The sequence below is a fragment of the Giraffa tippelskirchi genome, chromosome 13 (assembly GCF_054371585.1).
Source record: "Giraffa tippelskirchi isolate mGirTip1 chromosome 13, T2T-mGirTip1v1.2.pri, whole genome shotgun sequence".
Lineage (NCBI taxonomy): Eukaryota > Metazoa > Chordata > Mammalia > Artiodactyla > Giraffidae > Giraffa > Giraffa tippelskirchi.
In genome coordinates this window covers 94311178-94336537 of record NC_137287.1, presented here as the reverse complement: position 1 = coordinate 94336537, position 25360 = coordinate 94311178, and the positions used below count along the sequence as shown (strand labels likewise).

Below are 25360 nucleotides of genomic sequence, written 5' to 3'. Positions count from 1 at the left end.
TCACAAGCAGCTGGCTCAGCATCTCTCCTCCCTGACCTCCGTTCCCTCCCCCTTAAGGCTGATGTTTTCTAGGACTCTTATCTGTGGCACCTCTCATTAACTCTTCTTCCTAAGAGCTCTCATGGTGAGAACTCCTTCCTCAATTTGGGGAGATGTGGCCCAAGAGGAATCCCTCTGTGGCTCTGGTAAGGTGGCGGGGTGGGGAGTAAGACCTCATCTAGGCCTTGGGGGCTGGGCTTGCAAGGCACAAAGGAACAGAGTAAATGATCAGTTTTTTTTGAATACATGCATTCATAACAATGGAACTTGCATCTGTTTCCAAAGGATGCCACCCCCACCCCCCAGATAGATTCCAAAATGAGATTTTCACCAGCTCATCTGGCACTCCAGGCCAGGCCTTCTGCCACACCAAGCCACACCAAGCTCACAAGTACTTATTGGGCCTTTAATCTGTAACTGCCTGGCCACACTCCATCTGCCCCAAGATGGTGAGAAGGAACAAAGATGTATGGCCAGGTAGGCCATGCCAGCTCTCAGTCCAAGAGGGAAGGTCTAGGTCAGGCTGGGGCCTGGGCAGGGGGCTCCCGGCCCCAGGCGATGAGGGAGTTGCTGGCCTGGGCAAGCTCAGTGATGGATACCCGGCCCCGCTGTCGGATGAAGTTAGCCACCGCAGCCAGTTCCTCCGGGGTTATGTAGATGAACTTGCCCCGGTCGTCAATCACACCTGTGGGGACATGCAGGTTGTGGTGCTGAGCCCTCCCCACATGCCCAGCGACCCACCCACTCCTCCTGCTTGCCTGGCCTTTCCCAGCCATATCCAACTTTGGTGAGTCAAATCAGGCTTCCTCGCCTGTCCTCATCACCCAAAGCCATACCCAGGCCTTGGCATCCTCCTTGTTGAACTGCACCCCCCTTCTCAGTACCCCTCCTTGAACACTGCTCCCCGACCCGAGGTGCTCATCCTAGCCTTGCAGCCCCACATGGCTAGACACTCCCCAAGGCCAGGGCCCGCAGTGACACTGTCCTCCTCTCACCTGTAAGAGTCCCCTCAGCCAGCAGGTCCTGGATGCGGTTTATGGTGTCCTATGAGGAGAACAGTTCTCAGAGCAGGGATAGGCACTGCCGCCCCCAGAAGAGGACCTACAACCTCCCTCCCACCACAACCAAACCTCTCCTCTCCTTCTCATGGCCACCCTGCAATGTGACTCCGCGTGTCTCCTTTGGAGGGCCCTGGAGAGAAGGGGCTCTGGTCCTGGGGTCTGGTAGGACCCCTCCCCTCCCACCCCTGAGAGAGGCTCCCTTCCAACTAGAAGAGAAGTGGTGACATTTGGCTGAGAAGGCTGGTATGGCCTGTTGTAGGACAGCTGTCTAGGTAATTGGATTTGGGCTGCTGGAGTGATGGGGTTCAGACCCTTTTCTTTTTTTCTGACTGCTTTCCAACTAGTTATAAAGGCAGGATGCTTGGGGTGACAAGAGATTCCTACAGTATACTCACTTTTAGTTGGGGGTAGGGGGGAAGGGGCATTGAGACTCTCCATCTTTAGGGCAGGCCCTTTCTGACAGCCACACACATTCCATGGCTGCACTCCATACAGGCCACCTTGCAGGGCTTACCTGAGTACGTAGGCCCACCTGGGAAGCCAGGTCTTCCAAGAGCACGACCTTGGACTGCTACAAACAAAGGGAGGAGAGGTGCAAGGCTGAGCTTGGGCAAATCCTTTTCAGCAGTGGAACCCTCTGAAGTTGGTGTTTTGAGCTGATCTGCTCTGGGTGGCTGGACACACACTGTGCAGATCCTATGGGAGAGCCTTGTTCCCCTCACACACTCTCCCAATCACCCATATAGAGACATACACATACATAAACTCTCCTGTTCCCCTGCTTGTGGGCAGAGATCCACCCTCCAGGCCCTTGGACTAAGGATCACCCTGAGACGGAAACACACCTGGAGAACCAGGCATAGCTGCCGGCTTCTCCTTTGCAACCAGAGGTGTCTTTATAACATCTTGGACAGGTTGGAAGGGGAAACGCCAGAGAGATGAAGGGGAGGAATAACAATCACCAAAAGCTATTTAAAAAAAATTTTTTCTGGGACTTGTGTTTGCTGAGAACTTGCCAGGAACAGGCACTGAGAAGGTGTGGGAGATGCAATGTTGAACAAGACATGGCCCACAGCCCTGCCAAGGAGAAGGTGAGAATGGGGAGAATAGAGCAGATAGACGGCCCCAATAAGCCAGGACCTAGGCAGCTCAGTCTTGCCTCACCTTTGCTCACTGTTCCCTGGCCCGAAGATCACGACAACGCTGACATGCCCATACTTCTGTCACCATCCTCTTCACACTGTATGAGCCCTCTTCAAGGTAACTGTCAGTAACACCGGCCAGCACTTTCCACACACAGCCATGTGCCCACAAGCTTCCCTCACACCCTCAGGAAAACTTTAGTTCCCAGGGGGTGCAGCTAAGGGTCCCCTGCTGGGCCCTACCTGCACCTGGCCCGTCTCCCTCACAAAGAGCATATGACTTGTGAGAAGACGATCTTCTGCATTTCTGTGAATCTTCCACAGCAAATGAGCTGGGGGAGGACTGACATGGTGACACCTCCCCAGCTGCAGATGGCGTAAGACTGTTCAAAATGCCAAACTGAATATGTAAGCAGGGAGGCAAGTGAATGGCAGTTGGGCCAAGGCGTGGGCAAGTACCAGGTGACCTGGCCAGCTGGCCTCTACCTACAAAGCAGGGAGTGGGTGCTGGGCTCCCAGCAACAGCTCAGAGTGGGATTATGGAGTCACCCCAGGTGGTCCCTGAAAACCTCCTCTGAGGGGCTGTTGGCGCCAAAAGTATGTCTGGAAAAACTTATCAATCAACCAACCCAACCCAATCAGAAGAGAGAGTGGACAGACAAGATCAAACTACAGCTGAGCCTCATGTAACTGCTGTGCACAGAAATGTCCCTCCAGTTCTGAAACCCTAGGATGAAAGAGCCCATCCCCTTAAGCCAAGAGGAAGGTGGGTTGGCTGAGTTTTGGAAGTTCTCCTTTTCCCTACGACAGGAGCTCTGGGACAATCAGCTAGCATAAGCTGGAGAAACTTCTACTAAACTCCAAAAGAGCTTGGAAAACACCAGAAAATGGCCCCTTCAGAGAGCTGCTGAGAGCAAGGATAGGAACTGCCCTGGAGGTTCTCAGGTCTCTGCTTGTGGGGCGGGGACTGAAGCTGATGCAGGAGGGCTTCCTGGAGGAGAGACTCAGGACTGTGTTGCTGCCCACTGAGTGGGTGGGGACCGCTGCTGCTGCTGCTAAGTCGCTTCAGTCATGTCCAACTCTGTGCGACCCCATAGACAGCAGCCCACCAGGCTCCACCGTCCCTGGGATTCTCCAGGCAAGAATACTGGAGTGGGTTGCCATTTCTTTCTCCAGTACATGAAAGGGAAAAGTGAAAGTGAAGTTGCTCAGTCGTGTCCGACTCTTAGCGACCTCATGGACTGTAGCCTACCAGGCTCCTCTGTCCATGGGATTTTCCAGGCAAGAGTACTGGAGTGGGGTGCCATTGCCTTCTCCGGTGGGTGGGGACAGTGAGCTCCAAATAGCAGCAGGAGAGTGTGACATATCCTGCCCAGGGTTGCAGCCCTCAATCAAGTGTGCTAGGGTGAAAAATGGACTCTGTGAGAAAGGAATGGTCAGAGTCTGAGGGAGCCTCCTCCCTCTCAGGAACCCCCAGCCCCTAGGCTGTGAGCCTAGCCCCTTGCAGCTAGGAGGTGTCTAAACTCTGCTCTCTTCTGGGAGAGGTGGGGGGGATTATGCAAGCCCTGGCTCCTTGGCACCCCTAGTACCACCCCCACCACCGCCTCCGCTCCCTCTGTACTCCTTCCCTCAGCCGCCTCTGCACCCCTGAGCTGCACTTGAAAACCTCTCCCCTCATCGCATCCTTTGTGGGAGAGAAGTTGCTTAGCAGCAAAGCAGAGCAGGACATGCTTATGCAACTGGAGCAGTATTCAGGAGGCCAGCGCCGCAGCTGCAGACAGAAGGGGGCACACCTGCTACCCTGCCCTAGATTCCAAAGGAAACATCCTCCAGTATCCCGTGCAAGACCCAAGTTCCTGGTCAGAAACACATGGCAGGGGATGTGGCTTCCCCTCAGTATGACAGAACTGGTAGAAAACACATGTGAAGAAACTTGAAAACACAATGACTCACTGAGCGTGGGGTCTGAAGAGCAGGGAAACTGTCAAACCCTAAGCATGAGGAAGCGATCATACCTCCCACACAGATCAGGTCCTTCCCCACCTTTGGGGTCAGAGGAGAAGGGGCTTGCCTGGCCAGGACCCGAGCAGGCCCACTTGCCCACTCCTGCACCAGCTTGAGTGACATGTGTGCAGACCCTGCTTGGGCCTACCCTCTCCAGGCCCTGAAGATGAATCCAACATACATACAAGAAGCAAGTAGCTGATACCCAGGTTCTGCTCTGCAGCTTCTTACCTTAATGTAGTTGATGAATTCGGCCAGGAAGCTATGGGACTAGAGAAGCAGAGAAATCAAGATGAGAGTCCCCCTGGCAGAGGCCACAAGGGTCTATGCCTACCCACCCGCCCAGCTGAGTGCCTCCAACCACCTAGATGAGCAGCAGAGCCTCCTGTGGGGAGGGGATCGAAACACCGCCTCTCCCAAAGACAAGGTCTCGGCCACTAGAGCCTGCTGATCCTGATGCCCACCTGCCTCTCACTGGATGACCAGGGAAGCAGGCAAGGAGCCGTGGGGTGTCTGAGATGGGGGTGTCCTCCCTTTCTGGGCTCAGGGAACATTTCCTAGGGGTGGTGGACCCACCTGCTCCTCAGTCATGGTCTCGCCCACACCCTCCTCCTCCACCACGAAGGCTTCCTTCAGTTTCAGATACTCTTCATGCTCCCGCTGGGCCTGCTCCTCCTGGGCCTTCCTCTCCTCCTCTTCCTGTGGACACAGAGGAGGCAAGAGTCAGATAGAGTGGCTACCCTATTCTGTTTTGGTCTCTGCTGCTCCCAGAGGCCAGAGACAGAGCTCAGGGACAGAGCTCCTTCAAGACCTTGATCCCTCTGGCCCCTAAGCTAAACAGCATGATCCCTCTTCTCAATCAGTTCTATCACCTCCCAGATGCTGCTCAGCATCCCTCTTCCTGAAAATCCTGCCATAAACGCCCTATAGTATCCTCCAGTCACCCCATCCCACATCCTGCCCTGTCATGTCCAAGCTTTGGGAACAAAACCCAGGTTCCATTTCCTGTCAGTCAACCATCCCTCCAGCCCACTCCAATCTGGCTTCTGCATATTCAGCTCCACCAAAACAAGTCCTGCTGTGGCCTCACCCATGTCCTCTACCCACCAAAGCCAAGGGACAACCATCAGGCCTCATACCCTGGTCCTCTCAGTGGCCTTGGGCAGAGTCTACCATCCCCTCTTCCATCCCTTGGCTTTCAGACCCTACCCTCTCCTGGATTTCCTCCTGTTCCTTGGGTCATTCTTCCTACCTCCCCCATCACTCAGCCCAGTCCCTTCTCTCTCCTCTACTCTCTGGGCCACCTCACTATGCCCCCAGCATCAATTATGTCCTAACGAAAAACTAATGAGATCCCAATAATGTGTTAAATTCACTTAATAATAACATATTATTACTACTAGCTGTAAGAAATATACCACAGTAAGGTATGATGGTAATAGTAAGGGTATCTGAGTGCCAGTGACTGCTGCTGTTGTATCCCTACACAAATCTCTCCTCCCAAACACACGACTGCCCACATGGCACACCCACTGGGCTGTCTCACAGGCACCTCAAATTGATGATGTCCCAGAAAGGCCCTGTGATCTACTCCCCACGCATGTGGTACTCCTCCTGAATCCTTGGCTTAGCGAATCTCACAGCTATCTGGCCAGCTGCCCTGGTCAGAAATGAGGCTCCATCTGCCACATCTTTCTTTAACTTTTGGAAAACTGCTTGATCCATCCACCACCACCTAGTGCAACAGGCTTGCCCCAAACCAACCCATTTTCCAGAATTTTCCGAAAGATCTATCTTAAACATGAAGATAAAGCTGTGACATGGAATATACAAGATGAGCCTGGAGCATTTTTCAGTGTCAAAAGTAAGAAAGTGCTCAAAGAAGAAAAACAATAAAGGTATGTCAAAGGTAAACAGGGACCAACTAAAACTGCTCCAAGTAGCCAAAGCTAGAACAATCTAAGCAAAAAAGTAAATAAGATAGCATTGGATGGGACTTCCCTGGTAGTCCGGTGGTTAGGACTCTGCATTTTCACTGCTGAAGGCCTGGGTTCAGTCCCTGGTTGAGGAACTAAGATTCCACAAGCCATGTGGCATGACCAAAAAAGAAAGATAGCATTTGGATAAGTGCAAAATAGATATTCCTAAGTCCATGTAGATACAAATAAACAACTGAATAAATAAATAAAGAAAAGATAAATCTGTACAAATGAATTTCAAATACTTCACGTAAATACTCTCCTCTTAAGCAGATGGAACGTAACTTCCTACTTCTTAAGTGTGGGCTGTGTAGTAGCTTGTTTCCAAAAAACCATGGGAAGTGGAGAAATCTGGCAAACATAACTTTGGCCAGGTGATCAAGGTTAACATACAAGTGATAAGTCAAGTTGATAACATGAAACCTTGATATGTTGTGTTGAGGATGGCACTCCACCTCTGGTCTTCCTCCCAGAAATCCATAATCCCCATTCTAACCTTGACAATAACATAAACTGAATGCAAACAGAGGGACATTTTACAAAATACTTTCTCAACATTTCTCAAAACTGTCAAGGTCATCAAAAGCAAGGAAAGTCTGAGAAGCTATTACAACTCAGAGGAACCTAAGGAGACATGACAACTAAGTGTAACGTGGTATCCGGGATGGGACCCTGGAAAAGCAAAAGGATATCTGGGGAAAACTAATGAAATCCCAACAATGTGTCAAATTCACTTAACAATAATATATTATTATTTGTAAGAAATATACCACAGTAAGGTATAAGGCATGATGTTAATAGTAAGGGAATTGGGGTGTAGGGGAGAAGAGCCCCAGAATACTTTAGGTACATTACTAGGATCAATATTCAGAAAGGTAAATCCTGAGGCTGGGAAAGATTGAAGACAAAAGGAGAAGGTGGGGGCAGAGGATGAGATGGTTAGGTAGCATCACTGACTCAGTGGACATGAATCTGAGCAAACTGTGGGAGACAGTGGAGGACAGAGGAGCCTGGCATGCTGCACTCCACAGGATCGCAAAGAGTTGGACACGACTTAGTGACTGAAATCTTCTGCTGTGTTCCAGCCCATTTGTTATAGCATCCATAGCCAGGCTTTCTGGACATCCAGTGTCCCTGAATAACAGGGCCAGTCAGAGGCCAAAGGTACCAGGTATGGGGTCTTCCCAGCTGGGCAGCCCAAGCTCTTTATGCTACATACCCCACATCTTTATGGTGGTGCCCTTCTTGGGCACCTGATTCTCAAAAGGAAGCAAGCACCTGGCAAACAAAGGCCGATTCACCACCCTTATTGCAGCAGCCTCCATTCTCCAAGCATCTCCAAGCCCTGAACAGAACCTGGTATAGATATGATCCACCATCTCTTACAGTGTTCTTTAATGGCCGAAAGGGTCTCAGGATTCAGAGTTCCCCAGCCCCACCTCACTTCTCTGATCCCTTTCCTTCTTCCTTATCCTGCTCTAGCCATTCTGTCTCAACATTCTTCAAAGGCTTCAGGTGTGTCCAATAAATCACATGCACAAAATTTCAGTCTCAGGCTCATTTTTCAGCAGCAGCTTTATAGAAGCTGTGCCCCGAACACAGGAACCAAATAAATCAGGGCCTGCACCTGGCCCACGGCCCCTCTTCTAGGCTGCAGGTGTAGGGAAGCAGCATGGGAAGCAAGAGGGCTTCCCAGGTGGCACTAGTGCTAAAGAATTCACCTGCTAATGCAAGAAACGCAAGCGACGTGGGTTTGATCCCTGGGTCGGGAAGATCCCTTGGAGTAGGAAACGGCAACCTGCTCCAGCATTCTTTCCTGGGGAATTCCATGGACAGAGGAGCCTGACGGCCTACAGACTACAGACCATGGGGTTACAAAGACTTGGACACCACTGAGTGCGCGTGGGCACACACACGAAGCAAGGCTGCCTGGGCAGCAGACAGAAGTCAGCATCTGGGGCCTGGCTCACCTTCTGTTCCTCCTCCAGGCGAAGCCGTTCCTCCTCCTTCTTCCACTCTGCCTCACGCTGTGACTCAAGGCGTTTCCGTTCCTCACGCTCAGCCTCCTCTGCCTGGAGAAAGGCTTTCATAGTTGCACATCTCCACCTCTAGCCAGAGCCTGCCCACCTCCCAAACAGGCCAGAGACCAAGGATGCAGGAGACGGAGTCAGGCAAGCATCAAATACCCACCCAGCATGAGGGGAGGGTCTGCTACACAGGAGGCAGGGCCCTTTCCCACCTCTCAGAGCTGCACCCCATCCCTCCTGCTTGCCTCACGCTGGGCTTTTCGTGCTTGTTTCTCCTCCAGCTTCCGTAGTTTCTTGGCTCCAATTTTCCCTGACAAGTGAGTTTCCACTGGCTTCTCTATGTCTTCTTCCTCTTGGGCTGAGTATGGTCAGAGAAAGACACGTCAGGTCCTGGCCATGGAGGACAGATGATATTCACCTTATCCCTTGTCGCTCTCCTCGAGGGGGACCTCCTTCTACTCACCTGCAAATACCACTAGCCCAGCTCTGCCCTCTTAAAGCCTCTGCCATGCAGAAATTTGTCTGGGGTGTGTGTGTTAGGTTTGGGAGAGGGGTGAGGGAACCATGGGGCAAGAAAACAGATGATAACATTAGATGCTACAAAGCCATAAAGAGGGCACTTGAGCCCTTGAGTGAAGCCCTCAGAGAATGAGTGTGCCCCCACAAGGAAGAGTGCTGGGATAGAAGAAGTGGGCTGAAGAATTCTCTAGGTCAATCTAAAGACTCCTGCCCTCCTGTTTGGACACCGAGAGCCAAAATGAAGGAAGAAGGGGTTGGCCCAATGGAATAGGGATCAGGGTCCAGAGCTGCTAGGCCCCAGGGAACAAAGGATGGGTCCTAAGTCTCCCCTAGGGGCTTCCCAGGTAGCTCAGTGGTAAAGAATCCACCTGCCAATGCAGAGATGTGGGTTCGATCTCTTAGTCAGGAAGATCCCCTGGAGGAGGAAATGGCAACCCACTCCAGTATTCTTGCCTGGGAGACCTCAGGACAGAGGACACCATGGAGTCACAAAAGAGTCACACACGACTTAGCGACTAAACAACAACAAAGTCTCTCCTAACCACATCCAACGACTCCCAGACATTCCTCCCACACTATGGCTTCACACCCCATTCTTTTGCCCATCTTTGGGGTCACCTCACCCTCTAACCCAGGCCCCTTCTCCAGCAGGCTGGGCCCCTCTCACCTTGGATGATGGCCTCCTCCTCATTCTCATCGGCCCACGCCATTCGCTGGGCTCGACGCTGGGCCTGCAAGCGGCTGCCCAGGTCTCTCCGGCGCCGGGGCCTGCCTGCAGCTCTCTGCTCCTCGGGCTCTAAGGGCTGAGGCCGAGCCACTCGCCCTGCTACTGCTGGTTCCTCTTCATTGTACAAAGGCTCTTGGACAGCTGTAGGGAAGAGAAGCACCATGATTCTCTCTGGCAGCCCAACACACCTCTTGGCAGGGAACAGCATCCTGGAAGCCTCACCCTCCTCTGCTCAACTTCCTCCAAGCTCCTGCTGCCCACAACAAAGTCCTAATTTCTCAGCCTGACTGTGGAGTTTTTCATAACCCAAACCCTGACCTTGGTCCAATGCAGCAAGAGCACTCCTTTCCTCCTACCTCTGTTGATACCTTTCTTTCCTCTTAAGGCCCCACCTTTCCAGCTGACCCGTCAGGAGACTACCAACCACCCTACAAAATGGAGCTGTTCTACCTCTTCCAGAAGTCCATCTTGACCTCTCCAGGCCTCATCTGAATGAATGCCCACAGCAAGACTGTATTCATCTTTTGCCTACCACCACCTGCCACAGTTTTATCCGGAACTCCAATTACAGAGCAGACCCGACGGTGAAGTCTCTCCTCCTAGCAAGACTTGTTGGCTATTTGCCTTACCTCAGCTTCTCTGTCCCCTGCCCCTGGCAGATGCTCCGAATAGCTTGTGGGCCGAAGGAGGGGGAGGGACATATACACAAACTCATATGGCGATAAAGAAATGATGGGGAGGGGGCCAGGGTGGAGGATGACAGGTGTGTCTGTTATGTGCCCTGGCAGCTGACACGGCCTTCCGGGCGGGGTGCAAAACTGGAGGAGGGTGCATGCACACATGGGTGTTCTTGAGGGGTAAGAAAGAGAGCTTCCTGGAGCCACCTCATGCTCTTTTCTGCTCGTAAGTAGGTAGAAAACACTTAGGGGCCCCCTTCTCGTCAGCTGCTCTGGAGCCGGCCTGGGAGGGATGGGAACCCCCTGTGGATCCCTCAACGGACGCAGCGGGGGACTGCGCGGATGAAGCATGGTAGTGTCTGCCAGGGCCTGGCCCTCATGGAGGGCCAAGGGGCGAGGAGATGAGGGCACGCTCTCTTTGGAGGCCAGGAAAAAGGTGTAGGTACTCTGCCACTCCGTCCGCGAGCTGGCATCTGCACTGCGGCGCCCTGCTGGTCACCGCTTTGCGCACGCATGCTCAGGCGTGCGGCCTGCGGGAGGCGGAAGGCGCGGAGATCCGGTCAGCGCCGCCTGGCAAGTCAGCGCATGCGCATAAGCCGCGGCTCCACGGCCTACAGAGGCTGAGGAGACAGAGGACGCGCGGCCCCACCGGCCCTGGCGCGGCGGCATCTCCTACCTGCTGCCGCCCGGCCCCGGCTGCGAGTCAGGAAGAGAATAAGCCCGACAAGCAGAGCCGCCACCACCAAGTACACCACGGGGGACACCATGATGTTAACTTCCAGATGGAACCACCGCGTTCACCCTGAAACCCAGGATCTCCCAGGCCCCGCCCAACGCCCATGTGGCCCCTCCTAGTTCCTATCTAGGCCCCGCCCACCTCTTGGCCCCGCCCTGGCCTCACTAAATGGAGAGGCACTGATTTTTTTTCTTAATCAATCTGCTGTACAGCACAGTAACTCAGTTGTGTGTGTGTGTGTGTATGTGTGTGTGTGTGTGTGTGTGTGTGTATACTTTCTGTTTTAGGGTGGTTTTTTTTCTTGTTTGGCTGCACAGCTTATGGGATTTTCAGTTCCCAGACTAGGGATTGAACCAATGTATATTTTCAAAACAGTAAACAATACCAGAGGGACTTCCTCAGTGGGAAAGACTGGGCACTTCCAATGCAAGGGGCGAGGGTTCAATCCCTGGTCAGGAAACTAGTGTCCACTTGCTGCAACTAAAGTTCCCATATGTCACAACTGAAACTAAGACCTGGTGCAGCCAAATAAAAATAAATGTTAAAAAAAAAGCATGCATGCAACCATTCAAATACTAAAAAATAAATAAAAGGAACTATTTCAGAGGTAAAATTAATAGGACCTGACAATCTCCTTAGAAGGCAAGAATTGTCCTTTTTCACTTAACTCAGTTTCCTCCACAATGAGGGAAGTGCAATTCCAAAGAGATTATTCCATCATAATCCTAGCTAGAGAAATAAAAATTCACATATTTTAATTCTAGCAAAGTCTATTTAATGAATGAATAATGCAATCCCTTTCATTTCTGTTCAGAACAACTAAGAACCTATTTCTATATATGTTGGATCATCAGTTAGGTAAAGCAATCAATATGTCTCTGTTTTGTCTTGTTGTTGCCTAAGATTTCTGTCACTTGCAACCAAGGATCCTGATTAAAGATCACACATACAGAAACTTCTTCATACAATTTTTGGTATTCACATATCTCCTCCCTCCTCACCAAGTTCTTGAGCTCAAAGACCTTCAGGTTGATTGACTGCTTGATTGGTTTGCAGGATCTTAGTTCCCACATCCTCAACAATGAAAGCAGAGTCCTAACCATTAGGCCACCAGGGAATTCCCCAAGGCCATCAGATTTACAGTGAGGTCTATCTCACTCTAAGAGTGAATATCCACTTCCAATACTCCTGCTTAATAACCTTTGTGGGCTCCCACATCTTGCTGAGGAGCTCTCAACCAACCTAGGTGGTTCTCTCAGCCTCCGGGGCTCTGACTGTCTTTGTGCTGACCATACCACGTGGTACTTGTCTGTGGTACACCAGGTGCCTATACTCAGTCCCTGGAAAGCTCCTCCTAGCCTGTCAGGAGGTCAGCTTTGCTGAGGTGAACCTCTTTTACCCCTTCACATGCCTGAAGATTCACCATGACTTTATGAGGAAGACATCTGACATACACCAAGGGCACCACTTCCTGATCTAACCCACTACTTCTCATGTCAACTCCAAAGAGATTGGCAAATCACCCAGTAGAAAGGGATCATATGGTAGAATCACATGGTAGAATGGGAAATTCCAGGACCTGCGTTAGGACATAGTAGTGCCTTTTGGCCTGTGCAATATTCCCACTGTGGTAGTCATTGAGCAAAGGGTTTTTTAAAAAATAAATATGTTCCCCAAGGACATATTCTGGTGTGTAAAAAAAACAAAAATCTGATAATCGAGATGATCAGATGTCTTTAACAGTAAACAAAATAATTCATCCAGGCATTGCCAGCTCTCCAGACTTCCCATGATACTCCTGACAGGAGCTGCCTCACCAAGAGCAGAGCTGGCCTTGAATCTGCCCCATGAAGGAGAGAGACAGTTGAATTGCCCAGTGCGAGTGTCAGTAGTGGGTCAAGGCCTATCGCAAGGTGGGTCTGCTGGGGCACTTTCTACTCTTTGCTGTGTTGGGGATGAAAAGAATTGGCTGAGAAGGAAAGATGGATTTAAGGGACTGGAAGGATGTTGTAATAAAGGAGTTTAAATACTGAAGTCCCAAGTCTGGGACATGGATGAAAAGACCGGGCTAGGTTAAGGCTATGCCAAGTTCAAAATCACAGTCAGGTAGCTCAGAGCTGGCAGGCAAGGCGGAGCTAAGGAAGCCGGGCTGAAGATGAGGTCAGGATAAATACCCAGGTTTGGGAGCCCTTGTCCTGAAGGAAACAGTTCTCAGAGACAACTTTAGAAGTGCCGGCAGGGAAGGCGAATCGTCTAGAGCCTAGGCAGTTCATCACAGGCCTCGAGGTAGGCACGAAGGGTTTCTTTGCTTCCTCGGTGCCCCTGTCCCAGAGATGGGTGAAAACAGGAGTGGGGGTAGGTGGTTAGAATAGTCTCTTCTGGCTTTGGCGGGAGGGTCTGGTCTCGGCGCACTCAACCTCCGGTGTCCGGAAGACTAGCAATTCCGATAAGGGAGGCCAAGCCCTTCTCCCTTCTAGCCCTCGGGGGCCCCAGGCTGCTCATTCAGAAAAGGGCGCCATGCTACTGGGGGGTCTGAGCAAGGATTCTGGATGCCCAGAGGGGCGTTCCTGCCCAAAGGTGCCCAGGCTGCCACTGTTGCCGCCGTCGCCGCCGCAGCCCCGGCCAAGCAACACAAACCACAGGATGCCTTCCAGGGACCACAGATCGGAAACCTGGTTATTCCCTTCCGCCGGTAGTCGGAAGTGCCAGCGACTCGAAGCAGAAGGACTTCCGGTGGGTCTGCGGGGTACCTGAGGATAACAATGGCGGCCTCCTTGGCCGGGAAGAAGATCGTGTTTGTCACGGGGAACGCCAAAAAGCTGGAGGAGGTGACGGGAGGGTGGCGGAGGCTGACTAGGAGGCGGTGAAAGGGTAGCGTGTGGCAAGGCTGGCTGGGGAGAAGGCAGAAGGGGCTTCCAGGCGGAGTGAAGCAAGCGGGTGGAGCAGCGCACGCGGAACGAAGAGTCGGACGGGGAGGAATGGGTTGAATCTGTGAGGGGGTAGTGCCGCGCGGAGTGGGACCCGCATGTGTGCGGAGTGGGGGCGACCCGGGGTTGTGCTCAATAAAATAAGGGCCTTGACAAATCTGGGCACAGGACTTGTGAGCTGAGGGGCTTTGGGAGCTAAGTGGTGGAGTCCTTAGCACTTGTCCCAAAGGTCACCTCTTAAGCTGGAACCCAAACCAGGACTCCGACACCCCTCTGGAGTTGATCCAAACACCGCTGCTGGCCTGGGGTTGTCAGGGACCGAACAGGGTGTGGAGCCAGGCATCCAAGCCGAGCCGTCCACGCCCCACCACAGTCCAGAACTGTGGTCCTCAGTCCCCCAGCTTCTTTCTGCCATCTTTGAAATGGGGATAGTGCAAGAGGTCTATTTCACAGAGCAAAGGAGAGGTGTGCGGGAGGCAGTGGATCAAAGTTCTTATCTACCGGGACTTTGTGGCTAGCTGTAAGGATTCTGGGGGTTGATGGAACCTCTTTGGCTGCAAATAGTAAAGAGACACAGATAGCTTATGTAAACCACCAGGTGACTATTGTGGGAATACAGTAGTGTGCCGTTCCACAGGACTTAAGGAGTCTTTCTCAGGAGTCCCTCGAGAGAGGTTTATTTGTCCTTCTAGTTCTCTCTGGATGCTCTTCGCTTTTCATTTTGAGGTCTTTCTGCATTTCCCCTCCTGGTGGAGGAGGCAGTGAGGCTTCTGCCAGACATCAGCTCTGATTGGCCTTGCTTGGATCAAAGGTTTGTCCCTGCTTGGTCAGCCATGGCCAGGGAGATGGGTCATGTGTGGGGAATCAGGATGACATCCACTCGATATCTGAGGCAGATCAGTGGGGTGCAGTCATTAGGGGACCCTTCATTTATCTACAGCACAAGGACTGATGGCACTTCTGTGGCATTTCAGAGTGGCCTTCTCAGAAGTCAGAGCCCTGGGCTGAGAAAAGTTTTGGGATCCTGAGGCCAGACCAGTCAGACGGGCAGTGCCACCCTGAACAGAGCCCCATGCAAGATGGTGGCTGACAGCTCCCAAGCCCATCTCTACTTCTGGTTGAGAATCTGGCCCTCCCACATTTAAAGAGGCAGGAGGGAATTCCCTGAGGGTCCAGTGGCTAGGATTCAAGCTTTCACTGCTGGGGTCCTGGTTAGATCCCTGGTGGGGTGGTTGAGATCCCACAAGCCACATGGTATGGCCAAAAAAAAAAAAAAAAAGAACAGGCTGGAGTGGCCAGAGGAGGCTCAGTGGAGAAGATGGACTTGAAGTTGGCCTAAAATAAGAGAGTTTTAACTTGTTATCCCATTGGCAGAATGATGATGCCTATGGACCCTTTCTTAGGAAAATATTTTTAAATGTACAAAATAAAATACATGGGATTACCAAGGAAATCAGGAGAATCCCTGGTGGCTCAGCGGTAAAGAATCTGCCTGCAGTGCAGTAGATGTGGGTTCAATCCCTGGGTTGGGAAGATCCCCTGGAGAAAAGGGGATTATCTGGGAAATCCCACAGACAGAGGAGTCTGGTGGGCTGCAGTCCATGGGGTTGCAAATAGACAGACATGACTTAGTGACAAAATCACCACCACAAAGAAAATCAATTCTATTGATTTATAATTCTCAAAATATAAATATCTGTGATCTAGTTACATATTTTTCATTCATGCATTAAGGAATTCAATCTATCATTTTGTGTAATATCATAATTTAAAAATAGTGAAGGTTGTAAATGGTATTTTGAGATTATCTGCTAGAACTGTAAAGGGTTATGACAACATCTTTTATTTTAATAGATTTAAATATCACAGAAACTGCTTATGGTATTTGTTTGTTTTCTATATTAACAATTAAAAGAGATGCTAAATTTCAGCTCAGGGTTAGTGAAAATAGAGAGGTATTTTTTTTTTCTATCCAAGTTCTGGGTGGATCCTCCTGAATTCCAGGTAACGCCTGATAGAAAATTCCTGGTCTAAATGATACGTTCTGGGAGCATTGAGAAGGGAAGAGTGTGCTCTAGATGGGTAGTTAGCATGAACAGAGACCTGAAATAGGAGGGAGGGATCAGAGAATAAGATGAGGGAGCTGATCTGCTGGGGTGGGACCCTGAGGGCTAGAGTTGAGGCTTGTGAACCTGACTTTGAACTTTAGGGAACTGACAGGAGAGTTACCTGATGAGAAAGGTGGGTGACAGCTTGTACAGTAATGGGGAATCATTAAATGGTGATAAATGTTTTTTTATTTTGGAACAGGTCATTCAGATTCTAGGAGATAAATTTCCGTGCACTTTGGTGGCGCAGAAAATTGACCGTATGTCTCTGTTTAGTTTTATTTTTAAAAGATGATTCAATTTCTCTAACTCCCCGTGACCTGATTGTGTGTCTGTTTCCCTCACAAGTGCCAGAGTACCAAGGAGAGCCTGATGAGATTTCCATTCGAAAGTGTCAGGAGGCAGCTCGCCAGGTACTTGCTCCATTTGTGTCCTGTACTTGCTCCTCTTGTCCTGGTGGCTCCTGGGGTCTGTGCCTGCTGGGGATGGGTAGAGAATATGGTGGGCACAGTTTATGATGACTTAAAGGAGTTTTCCATGTCTAATCAGGCTGGAGTCAGTTAATAGTTGTATGTTGCCTTCCTTTCTCAACCTTAACTGCGTAGTATCCCCCTGAGATGACCACACACACACAGACACACAATTTTCTCTTCCCAGTTCTCTGCTGCATTCATTCCATCCCCTGCATTCTCCCCATACACATCCACCCTGCACTCACACATCTCTCTGGAACTGAGAAACTGCACTTTGTAAAGAGTCAGGCTGCTTGAGTATAATCCCACCTTTCCTGTCATTGTTCAAGCTTTACAACCTGCTGAGGCTTTGTTGTCCCTGTCTCTAAAACAGATAAAAAGAAGATAAGAGATAAGATAAGAGATTAGCCCAGGGCTGTTGCCCAGATCTGCTGCTGCTGCTGCTGCTGTTGCACATCCCAGCTAGCTGTGGGTGTGGCTCTGGCCTGGGTGGCCTGAGAATTCAGAGCAGAGGTGGGGCCTGCTGGTGGGCACGGGTCTCAGGGCTGTATGTCCTTATGCTGCAGGTGCAGGGCCCTGTACTGGTGGAGGACACCTGTCTGTGCTTCAACGCCCTTGGGGGCCTCCCTGGCCCCTACATGTGAGTGTTACCCCACCCCTTTGCAGGGCCCTGGCTGAAAAACTACCTTCAGTTGATTGGTTACTTGATGTTGCAGGTCATTCACTGTCTTGGTGTCAACGTGAGTATGTCAGATTGTTGAGGAAGGATTAGGGATCGGGGAGAGGCATGCCTTTCTTTTGTTAAGTGTGAGAATGTGATTTTGTAAGTTGAGATGGGCAAGGGGAACTCACCCATTGGAGAGGTAACCCTTGGGCAGGTCAGTTTCAGGAAAGAGGAAATAAGGAAGTTGAGATCTGCAAATGGATTTCCTTAAATCTATCCAGTGTCCTGGACCCCCCTCAGGCTTCCCAGGTGGTACTAGTGGTAAAGAACCTGCCAGTGCAGGAGACTCAAGAGATGTGGGTTTGATCCCTGGGTCAGGAAGATCCCCCGGAGAAGGAAATGGCTACCCACTCCTAGATTCTTGCCTGGAAAATTCCATGGATAGAGGAGCCTGGTGGATGACAGACCATGAGGTCCCAAAGAGTCGGACATGACTGAGCGAGGGCACACACACACACACAGGGTACAAATACCCCAGTTTGTTGGGTCTTGGTTATGTATACAGTTGATCCGTGAACAACTTGGGGTTAACCTACGTATAATTTACAGTTGGCCTTCCATATCCGCGGATTCAGCCATGTATTACTGTAGTATTGACTATTGAACATTATCCACATATGAGTGAACTTCGGCAGTCAAATCATGTAGTTCAAGGATTAACTGTATCTTTAACTTTTGGATTGCTAATTTGTTTGCCAAGGCAGTAGCACCCCTACACATGCTCTGTATTCTTACCAGCACTGTTTCATGACTTTTTAGTATTTTAGTGGGTGAGTGGGAAATGTTATCACATGCAATTTTAATTTGTATTTCCCTAATTAGCAGTGAGGTTGAGGCCTTCGTTGGTTTATCGATTCTTCTGTGCACTGTCTGTTTGTCTCCATCTCCTTTTTCCTGTTGGATTATTTATCTTCATTTTGAGTTGAGACATTCTTTATCTTTTCTCCTTGCCTCGCTCAGAGCTTTAATCCCTGGGGGATGCAGCCTGGAAAGACAGTAGCAGGAACATCCATTTGTGGTGTCTGTCTCACCTTTATTTCTCTTGCAGAAAGTGGTTTCTGGAGAAGTTAAAGCCTGAAGGTATTATCCCCATTTGTCTCTTTCGATATGTTTGGAATTAAGAAATCTGTGGGTTCTGGGGGAGGAGCTCCAGCTAGTAATCAGGAGTCTCAGGTTCTGTCCCCTTCGAGGCCTCTGTTCACTTCAGTTTCCCCATCTATAATCTTTGGCTCACACTTTCCCTGTAAACCTAGCTCCAGGGAGCATTGAGATGTGGGAGGAGTAGATGGGGGTGGGTGGTGGTGGTGAGAGCTTTGAGATTGAGGGGCAAAGGGAGATTCTGGCTCTGAGAGGATTGGCCCCACCACTTGCTGTCGTTGCCTCAGCAGGAAGTGGAAAGGGGGACACCCTACTTCTCCTCCTGGTCCCAGCCGCATACCCTGGAACCCACAGTAGTAGAATAAGGAACCCTGCATCCCCATCACCCAGCTTCCTGGGTTATCAGCACAGGGCCTATTTGGTGAAGTGTATAACTCCCCTCTGCCAACTGGGCCCCTTGGGTGGGGAATTGGGCCTGGGGCTTGGCAGCATAGAGTGTGCTGAGCCCTCACTGCACTTTCCCTCAGGTCTCCACCAGCTCCTGGAGGGGTTCCAAGACAAGTCTGCGTATGCACTCTGCACGTTCGCATTCAGCACTGGGGACCCAAATGAGCCTATACGCCTCTTCAGGGGCCGGACCATGGTACGTACCCATGCTCATTCCCCTGCATGCCACCAGAGGGCGCTGTGACACCCACCCCTCCACCGCCCCAGTGATGCTGTCTGGTGGGATGGTCACACCTCTAGGTACCACAGCTCGAAATGCTGTCAGTCCTGAAACTTATTGCCTCTGAGTCTGATGTTTGGAAACATACATGGCTCACAGCTTTTGGAGCCTGGTATACCCAGAGCTGTGCACTGTATGCTGTCCTGAGAAGCAGATATGGGAACTAAAGATGACAACTCTTAGAGCTATATCTGCAGTTCAGACTTCTCCAAGCTTGAATCTCCTTATCCCACTGCTGTGCAACAGCTTCCCTTGAACATCTCACAGCCTTTCCAAGTTTTTATGTTCATATAGAATCTTCCTGTCTCCCCAGCTCATTCCTTTCAGAAGTGCCCTTCAGTGTCTCCAGGCTTACCGATCAGACTATAGGTTCAGCTGCTTCTCTCAGTCCAAACCACCCTCTGCGCTGGGCTTCCCGCCCCCCCGCCCCCAGCCCATTCATTCCCTCCCTGTGGCAGGGTTTACCTTCAGACATATCACTTCTCTGCTTTGTCCTCTCTGCTCAGGATAAAATCCAGAGTTTCACTGTAGCCCATATAGCCCTATACCAGTGGCTCCATCTAAGTTGTGTCTGATGCTTTTGAGACCCCATAGACTAGCCCACCAGGCTCTGTCCATGGGTTTTTCCAGATAAGAATACTGGAATGTGTTGCCATTTCCTCTTCCAGAGGATCTTCCCGACTCAGGGTTCAAACCCGCATCTCCTGCATTGGCAGGCAGATTCTTTACCACTAAGCCATCAGGGAAGCCTCCCTGATGAGATGTTCAGTTCTTGTGGTAAAAAAACAGGTTTTAGAAATTATCCTCTTCACCATTTTTAAGTGTACAGTAGTGTACACTATTGTGCAACAGATCTCTAGAAATTTCTCATGTTGCAAAATTGAAACTATGCCCATTGAATAATAGTCCACCTTCCTCTCTTCTGGACTTCCCTGGTGGCTCAGATGGTAAAGAATCTACCTGCAATGCAAGAGACCTGGGTTCAATCCCTGGGTTGGGAAGATCCCCTGGAGAAGGGAATGGCAACCCACTCTAGTATCCTTGCTTGGAGAATCCCATGGACAGAGGAGCCTGGCAGGCTACAGTCCATGGGGTTGCAAAGAGTTGGACATGACTGAGCAACTTTCATTTCATTTCACTTCACTTCACTTCCTCTCTTCTCTCCAGCACCTGGTAAGCACCATTCTACATTCTGTTTCTGAGTTCAGCTACCTATAAGTGGACTCCTGCAGTGTTTGTTTTTGTGTGACTGGCTTATCTCACTTAGGATAATGTCCTGGTTTGATCCATGTTGTAGCATGTGACAGGATCGCCTTTTTAAAGGCTGAATAATACTCCATTGTATGTATGTACTACTTTATCTATTTACAGGCATATCTTGTTTTATTGAGCTTTGAAGATGCTGTGTTTTTACAAATTGAAAGTTTGTGGCAACCCTGCACTATCAGATGATGGCTAGCATTTTTTAGCAATAAAGTGTTTTTAAATTAAGATATTTATGTTTTTTATTTTCCCTTCATGGATCACAGCCTTGTCGTGGTGAAGGGGCTTGTGTAACTCAATGAATCTATGAGTCTGGGGCCACCCAAGACAGACAGGTCATAGTGAAGAGTTCTGACAAATCGTGGTCCACTAGAGGAGGAAATGGCAACCCACTTCAGTATTCTTGCCGCAAGAACCCCATGAACAGTATGAAAAGGCAAAAAGATATGACACCAGAAGATGAGCCCCCGTCGGGTCAGAAAGTAACCAATGTGCTACTGGGATGAGAAGGTTAGATAATATCTCAGGCTCAATGGACATGAATTTGAGCAAATTCTAGGAGATAGTAGAGGGCAGAGAAGCCTGGTGTGCTGCAGTCCACAGGGTCGAAAAAGTCAGACATGGCTTAGTGCCTGAACAACAGCAAAAACAAGCATTGTTTTTAAGACATAATTCTATTGCATACTTTTATATGCAGTTGGAAACCAAAACATTCATGTCACTTGGTTTATTGTGATAATTGCTTTATTACAGTGGTCTGGAACTGAACCCACAATATCTCTGAGGTTTGCCTGTTTTTGTTGATGAACACTTGAATGGCTTCCACATTTTGGCTCATAATGCTGCTGTGAACATGGGTGTGCAAATAATCTCTTCAACATCCCATTTTCAGTTCTTTTGGATATATATCCACAAATGGGATTACTAGACTGTATTGCCTGGCGAAATTTTTAAAAGTTGGTTATAGTGGTCTGCTACTCTCACAGAAATGTTCTCTCAGAAATCGAAAGTTTGACCAACCACAGGCTCAATTTCCTGCACTGTGACTGAGTAGCTGCTATGCTGCTGACTGGGCCTGATTACTACCGCCGCCACCATTCCCTGTTGTCTCCCCAGCTTTGACTTTGTTGTTTTTGCACTTTGTTTTTGTACTTTGTTGTTTGCCAGCCCTTACTTTAAATGAGGTAGCCTTGTTTCTACTTGTCCTGTTCTCACTCATGCTCTCTAAACCTCAACTACATAGACCTTTCAAAAGGGTGTATGCTAGGCCCTTTCTCCATCTCAGAACTTTGGCACAGCTCTGTCCTCCACCTAGAATGTTCCTGCCCTAGCCCTTTATGTGGTCAGAGTGTCCCATCTTCACTCAGGCCTTCCCTGAGCTCCCCAACCTGTTATTCTTGAGCCCAGCTCCCAGTTTGTGCCCTCTAATGATTTGGTAGTCATTAATTTGTTTACTGGTGCAGTGCTTGTTTTGCTGAAGAGATCCATTCTGTGAAGGCAAGGCTAAGGCTTTCTTTGATCCCAGTGCTGAAAACACTACCTGCCTCGATAAGGTGTTCAAAAAACATTTGTCGCGTGGGTGATTCGGTAACTGGCCTCGGTCACACAGCTACCCATTAGCAAAAGCAGAATTTGCCTTTGGTCTAAAGGACTTGGAATTTATGTGGCTAATTCCCATCCTCTACTACCTCCCTTGTATTTTTTATGTTTTTTTTCCTTAAACTCCCAAGGTAACCTGATATCTCATGACACTGGTTCTTTCTGTAAAATTTTCCTTTTGGAATTTGCCTCTTACAGCCAGTATTTATTGAGCTATTTTTGAGTTGAACATTGTGCTATTTTGTTATTTAATTGTTAGAGCCGTCTTTGTATTTTGATAAGTGTAGTAATAGTAGGAGATACAGGGTTTGTCGGCAAAGTTTAGGACCCTCAAACTTCCACTTAGGGGAAAATGTTTTCTGTTAGTTTTTCAAAATTGACTCTTCTTCAGTAAGGTCACAGTTTGTCAAACCTTTAGAGAGAGAGGCTGGTCCCAGGGGTATCGGTGGCCTGATCAAGCATGTGGTTCCTCCCTGTCTGTAGGGAGCGAGCTTTCCTGCTCTGCATTTTATGTGTGTTCAGCAAACATTTGCCGGCCCCATGGACCCCTTGAAATAACATGAGTAACTAGGGTTTAACTGAATTCATTAACTAAACTCAAACTGGCTACTGCCCTCCTCATAGTGCATCTCCTCCACGTCCAGTGACCAGCTGTGCCCCCTTTTCTTTGGCAGGGCCGGATTGTGGTGCCCCGTGGCTGCCGGGACTTTGGTTGGGACCCCTGCTTTCAGCCTGATGGATATGAGCAGACGTAAGGAGCCCCAGTTATTTCCAGGGGTATGGGGTCGGATGGCCATGGTCTGGGTTGGGTCGGTGCCCCACCCAGGTGCAGGCATGCGGATACGGGCGGGGGGGCAGGCTCTGAGGTGCCTTTCCAGTTGAAGGCAGCTCTGCTGGGGGTGGATGCAAGGAATCTAAGTGACGCAGTCCACAGCTGGGAGGCAGCTGGGTGTAGCTGGAAGTCCTGGGCTCTGGGGCTCAGCTCAGCACAGAGCAGCTGTGTAGCTTCCCCTCTCTGACTTGGGCTTGTCAGCTTTGTGATGGATGGATGATTATCTGACCCTCATCTAGTTTGGAGAAGGAAATGGCAACCCACTCCAGTGTTCTTGCCTGGAGAATCCCAGGGACGGGGGAGCCTGATGGGCTGCTATCTATGGGGTCGCACAGAGTCGGACACGACTGAAGCGACTTAGCAGCAGCATCTAGTTTGGAAAAATGTTAACAGCTGGGCACCACATTAACGCGCCCCCCCCCCCCCCCCCGCACACACACAGTGCCAGGTGTTCTCAGTATTTCATGCTAACCCCCACTTACTTACATGGGACATGTTGACCATTATTGGGAATCAGGTTTGTCAAGCTGGAGGGACCCTTCAGGAGCGTGGCCTGAGGCCTCACAACAGCTGGGACGGGGCTGAGGATGACATGAAACATCACTTCAGTGACACAAATGTTCTGTAGCTGCACTGTGTGATCCAGTAGCTGTTAGCCACATGTGGCTGTAGAGCATTTGAAATGTGGTTAGAGCAACTGAAGAACAGAATTTATTTTTATTCAATTGTAATTGGTTTAAATTTAAATGGCCACATACTGGTGGCCACTGTATTGGATGGCATAGATGTGAAAGTAACAATTGGAGTATGGGATTCTCAGCTCATTGGAGTCCTGATGTGGATGGCAGGTTACTGGCTGGCTGTTCAAGGCCCACTTCCCCTGCCCATCTGCCCACCCCGCAGTGCACTGGAGGAGATTGCTATGTTTGCTCTGTTAGGCCCCACTGCTTTCTGTCAACAGATGACAAAGCTGATCAAACATGCAGCTCATCCCCCTGTCCCCAGCTTCCTTTTAATAACTTTTGGACACACTAGAACAAATTTAATATCCTATTACACAGATTAATATGGATTTCTACCTACAGCGGAATTTAAGACTCTTTGATTTTTAAAAAATTAGCTCTGGCTGCCAGGAGCTGGTGGCCCTGCTGCCTTTTACTAGGGACTCTTTGAGCTTCGGGCTCCAGGATGTGGTGAGGTGTACACACCCTCCCAGAATCTGGGCTCCCTCTTCTCTGAGCTGTTACTGTCGCCCTGTAGGTATGCAGAGATGCCCAAGGCTGAGAAGAACACCATTTCACATCGCTTCCGGGCCCTGCTTGAGTTGCAAAAATACTTTGGCAGCCTGACTTCTGGGGCCGGTGATGACTGCTCTGGCTGGGGATCCGGAGAGGGGTAGCCTGAAACTGCCTCTATCAGGCAGGCACCTGTCCAAGTATTTCCTTCAGGATTACCACTTTCTGGAGGTGTTACCAGCTGTCAGGAGCAACTGGCTCTGTTTGGAGAGACTTTGGCCAAAGGACAACACCATCCTCTTGCCCTTGTGGATTCAGTGGTCTCCTATGGCCTCCAGGCCTGGTATCCTGAAAGGACCTTGGGTGTTAACCCTTGAGAGGGTTAACGGTTTGGGGAAGAACCACACAAACAGCCTTAGATGTTTTTTAAATGCAGCAAATAAAAATTCCAGAAGGTACTTGCTTCCATAATAAATCGGGTATAGCTGCTTTGAAACCTCCCCAGGCAGGTGTCTGTCTCCTGAGTCCCTTTAGGCAGAAGCAGAAAACCTCTCAGGGTCGGGAAAGAGGGCTGAGGGGTGGGATGGCCAGGTGAGGGCAGAGCTGTGTTGAGGCTGTTTGTGTACCATTGCTAGCTGGAATATTCTGTCTTCCCCTTTTGTCTTTCAAGTCTCAGATCACGCATTGAACTTTTCCATGCAAAATCCACTCTGCCACTCAGCTGGCCTCTATTGTGTTTACCAGCTGGGTTGTGGGGCAGGCAGTGTGGGGTGATGAGTGCTTTTTCTTTATGCTGGTATACATTAGAGCAGCTACAATGCTGGTTTATGATTGAAACTCCAGGTTCATTTTTGTGGCAGGGATGGGGGATGGAGTACTTGACCCCAGTTGGGTCGATATGTCATAGTTCAGCCTGGGGGGCCAGCTAAGGGCCTGACTCAGCTGCCCCAGACCCTTTCTGTGCCCTGGTGAAGCTGTTCCCTGGGGGGATTTCAGAGGGCTGGAGTGGCTCCCTTGCTTTTCTGCAGGTGTTACCCTGGTAAAGAGGAGCTGCCCAACCCCAAGGACAGTCAGGAAAGCCTGTTGTATGCAGCAGCGTGGGGGGTAGGGGTCTTCAGTGCTGGTGTGTCACTCCCAGGCTTAAGTTTCGTCCCCTCCCATCACTGTTCCTCAGTCCTGGCAGCTTGGCCTGGGGCCTGGATTTAATGTTTGCTTCCCTAGACTGTGTCAACAGGTATGGGTGAGGACAGGACCTCATCCCTTTGCTCCTCTGCTGCCTGTGAAGCCCAGCTGGTTGTTTCCTCGGGAAGTGCCAGTGGCCATGCCCAGCCTCCTCTGAGTTGTCTCCTTGGAGTAGGTGGTATGTGGCTGGGACTCAGATGGGGGGTGCCTGCCTTCTTACCTGGTGATCCTGGACTTGGCCCTACGTGCAGGGAACACCCAGGTTACTGAGGAGGGGCCCC

General features: G+C 50.1%; 2 protein-coding genes across 8 annotated transcripts; one reads left to right on the top strand and one right to left on the bottom strand.

The window, feature by feature from the left end:
- Window positions 1-431: 431 nt before the first annotated feature.
- Window positions 432-11003, bottom strand: DDRGK1 (DDRGK domain containing 1). The gene is made up of 9 exons (XM_081558949.1): window positions 10852-11003; window positions 9439-9639; window positions 8498-8610; window positions 8196-8297; window positions 4823-4945; window positions 4478-4516; window positions 1615-1671; window positions 1035-1083; window positions 432-724 (listed from the first exon to the last, which is right to left on the bottom strand). Exons 1-9 carry the CDS (start codon window positions 10940-10942, stop codon window positions 558-560), a joined length of 942 nt encoding a protein of 313 aa, XP_081415075.1. The 5' UTR covers window positions 10943-11003; the 3' UTR covers window positions 432-557.
- A 669-nt stretch (window positions 11004-11672) lies between these two features.
- Window positions 11673-24397, top strand: ITPA (inosine triphosphatase). Of its 7 annotated transcripts, XM_081558943.1 has the most exons (9): window positions 13049-13197; window positions 13469-13644; window positions 16149-16206; window positions 16295-16359; window positions 16986-17059; window positions 18192-18223; window positions 18769-18884; window positions 22505-22581; window positions 23923-24397. In XM_081558943.1, the coding sequence occupies exons 2-9, from the start codon at window positions 13555-13557 to the stop codon at window positions 24059-24061; spliced, it is 651 nt and encodes a 216-aa protein (XP_081415069.1). In that variant the 5' UTR covers window positions 13049-13197; window positions 13469-13554; the 3' UTR covers window positions 24062-24397. The 7 variants fall into 7 exon arrangements, with proteins under 7 accessions (XP_081415068.1, XP_081415069.1, XP_081415072.1 ...); XM_081558942.1 differs by having other exon boundaries at window positions 11673-13644; XM_081558946.1 differs by lacking the exon at window positions 13049-13197 and having other exon boundaries at window positions 13637-13688.
- Window positions 24398-25360: the final 963 nt, after the last annotated feature.

Excerpts from the sequence above, each read along its gene's own strand:
- DDRGK1 (XM_081558949.1), bottom strand. The coding sequence starts at position 10,942 with ATGGTGTCCCCCGTGGTGTACTTGGTGGTGGCGGCTCTGCTTGTCGGG. Across the intron at positions 4,517-4,822 it reads AGACCATGACTGAGGAGCAG|TCCCATAGCTTCCTGGCCGA; the intron begins GTGGGTCCACCA and ends CTGCTTCTCTAG. Across the intron at positions 1,672-4,477 it reads AATTCATCAACTACATTAAG|CAGTCCAAGGTCGTGCTCTT; the intron begins GTAAGAAGCTGC and ends CTTTGTTTGTAG.
- ITPA (XM_081558942.1), top strand. The coding sequence starts at position 13,429 with ATGCTACTGGGGGGTCTGAGCAAGGATTCTGGATGCCCAGAGGGGCGT. Across the intron at positions 13,645-16,148 it reads TCGAAGCAGAAGGACTTCCG|GTCATTCAGATTCTAGGAGA; the intron begins GTGGGTCTGCGG and ends ATTTTGGAACAG. Across the intron at positions 18,885-22,504 it reads TCTTCAGGGGCCGGACCATG|GGCCGGATTGTGGTGCCCCG; the intron begins GTACGTACCCAT and ends TTTCTTTGGCAG.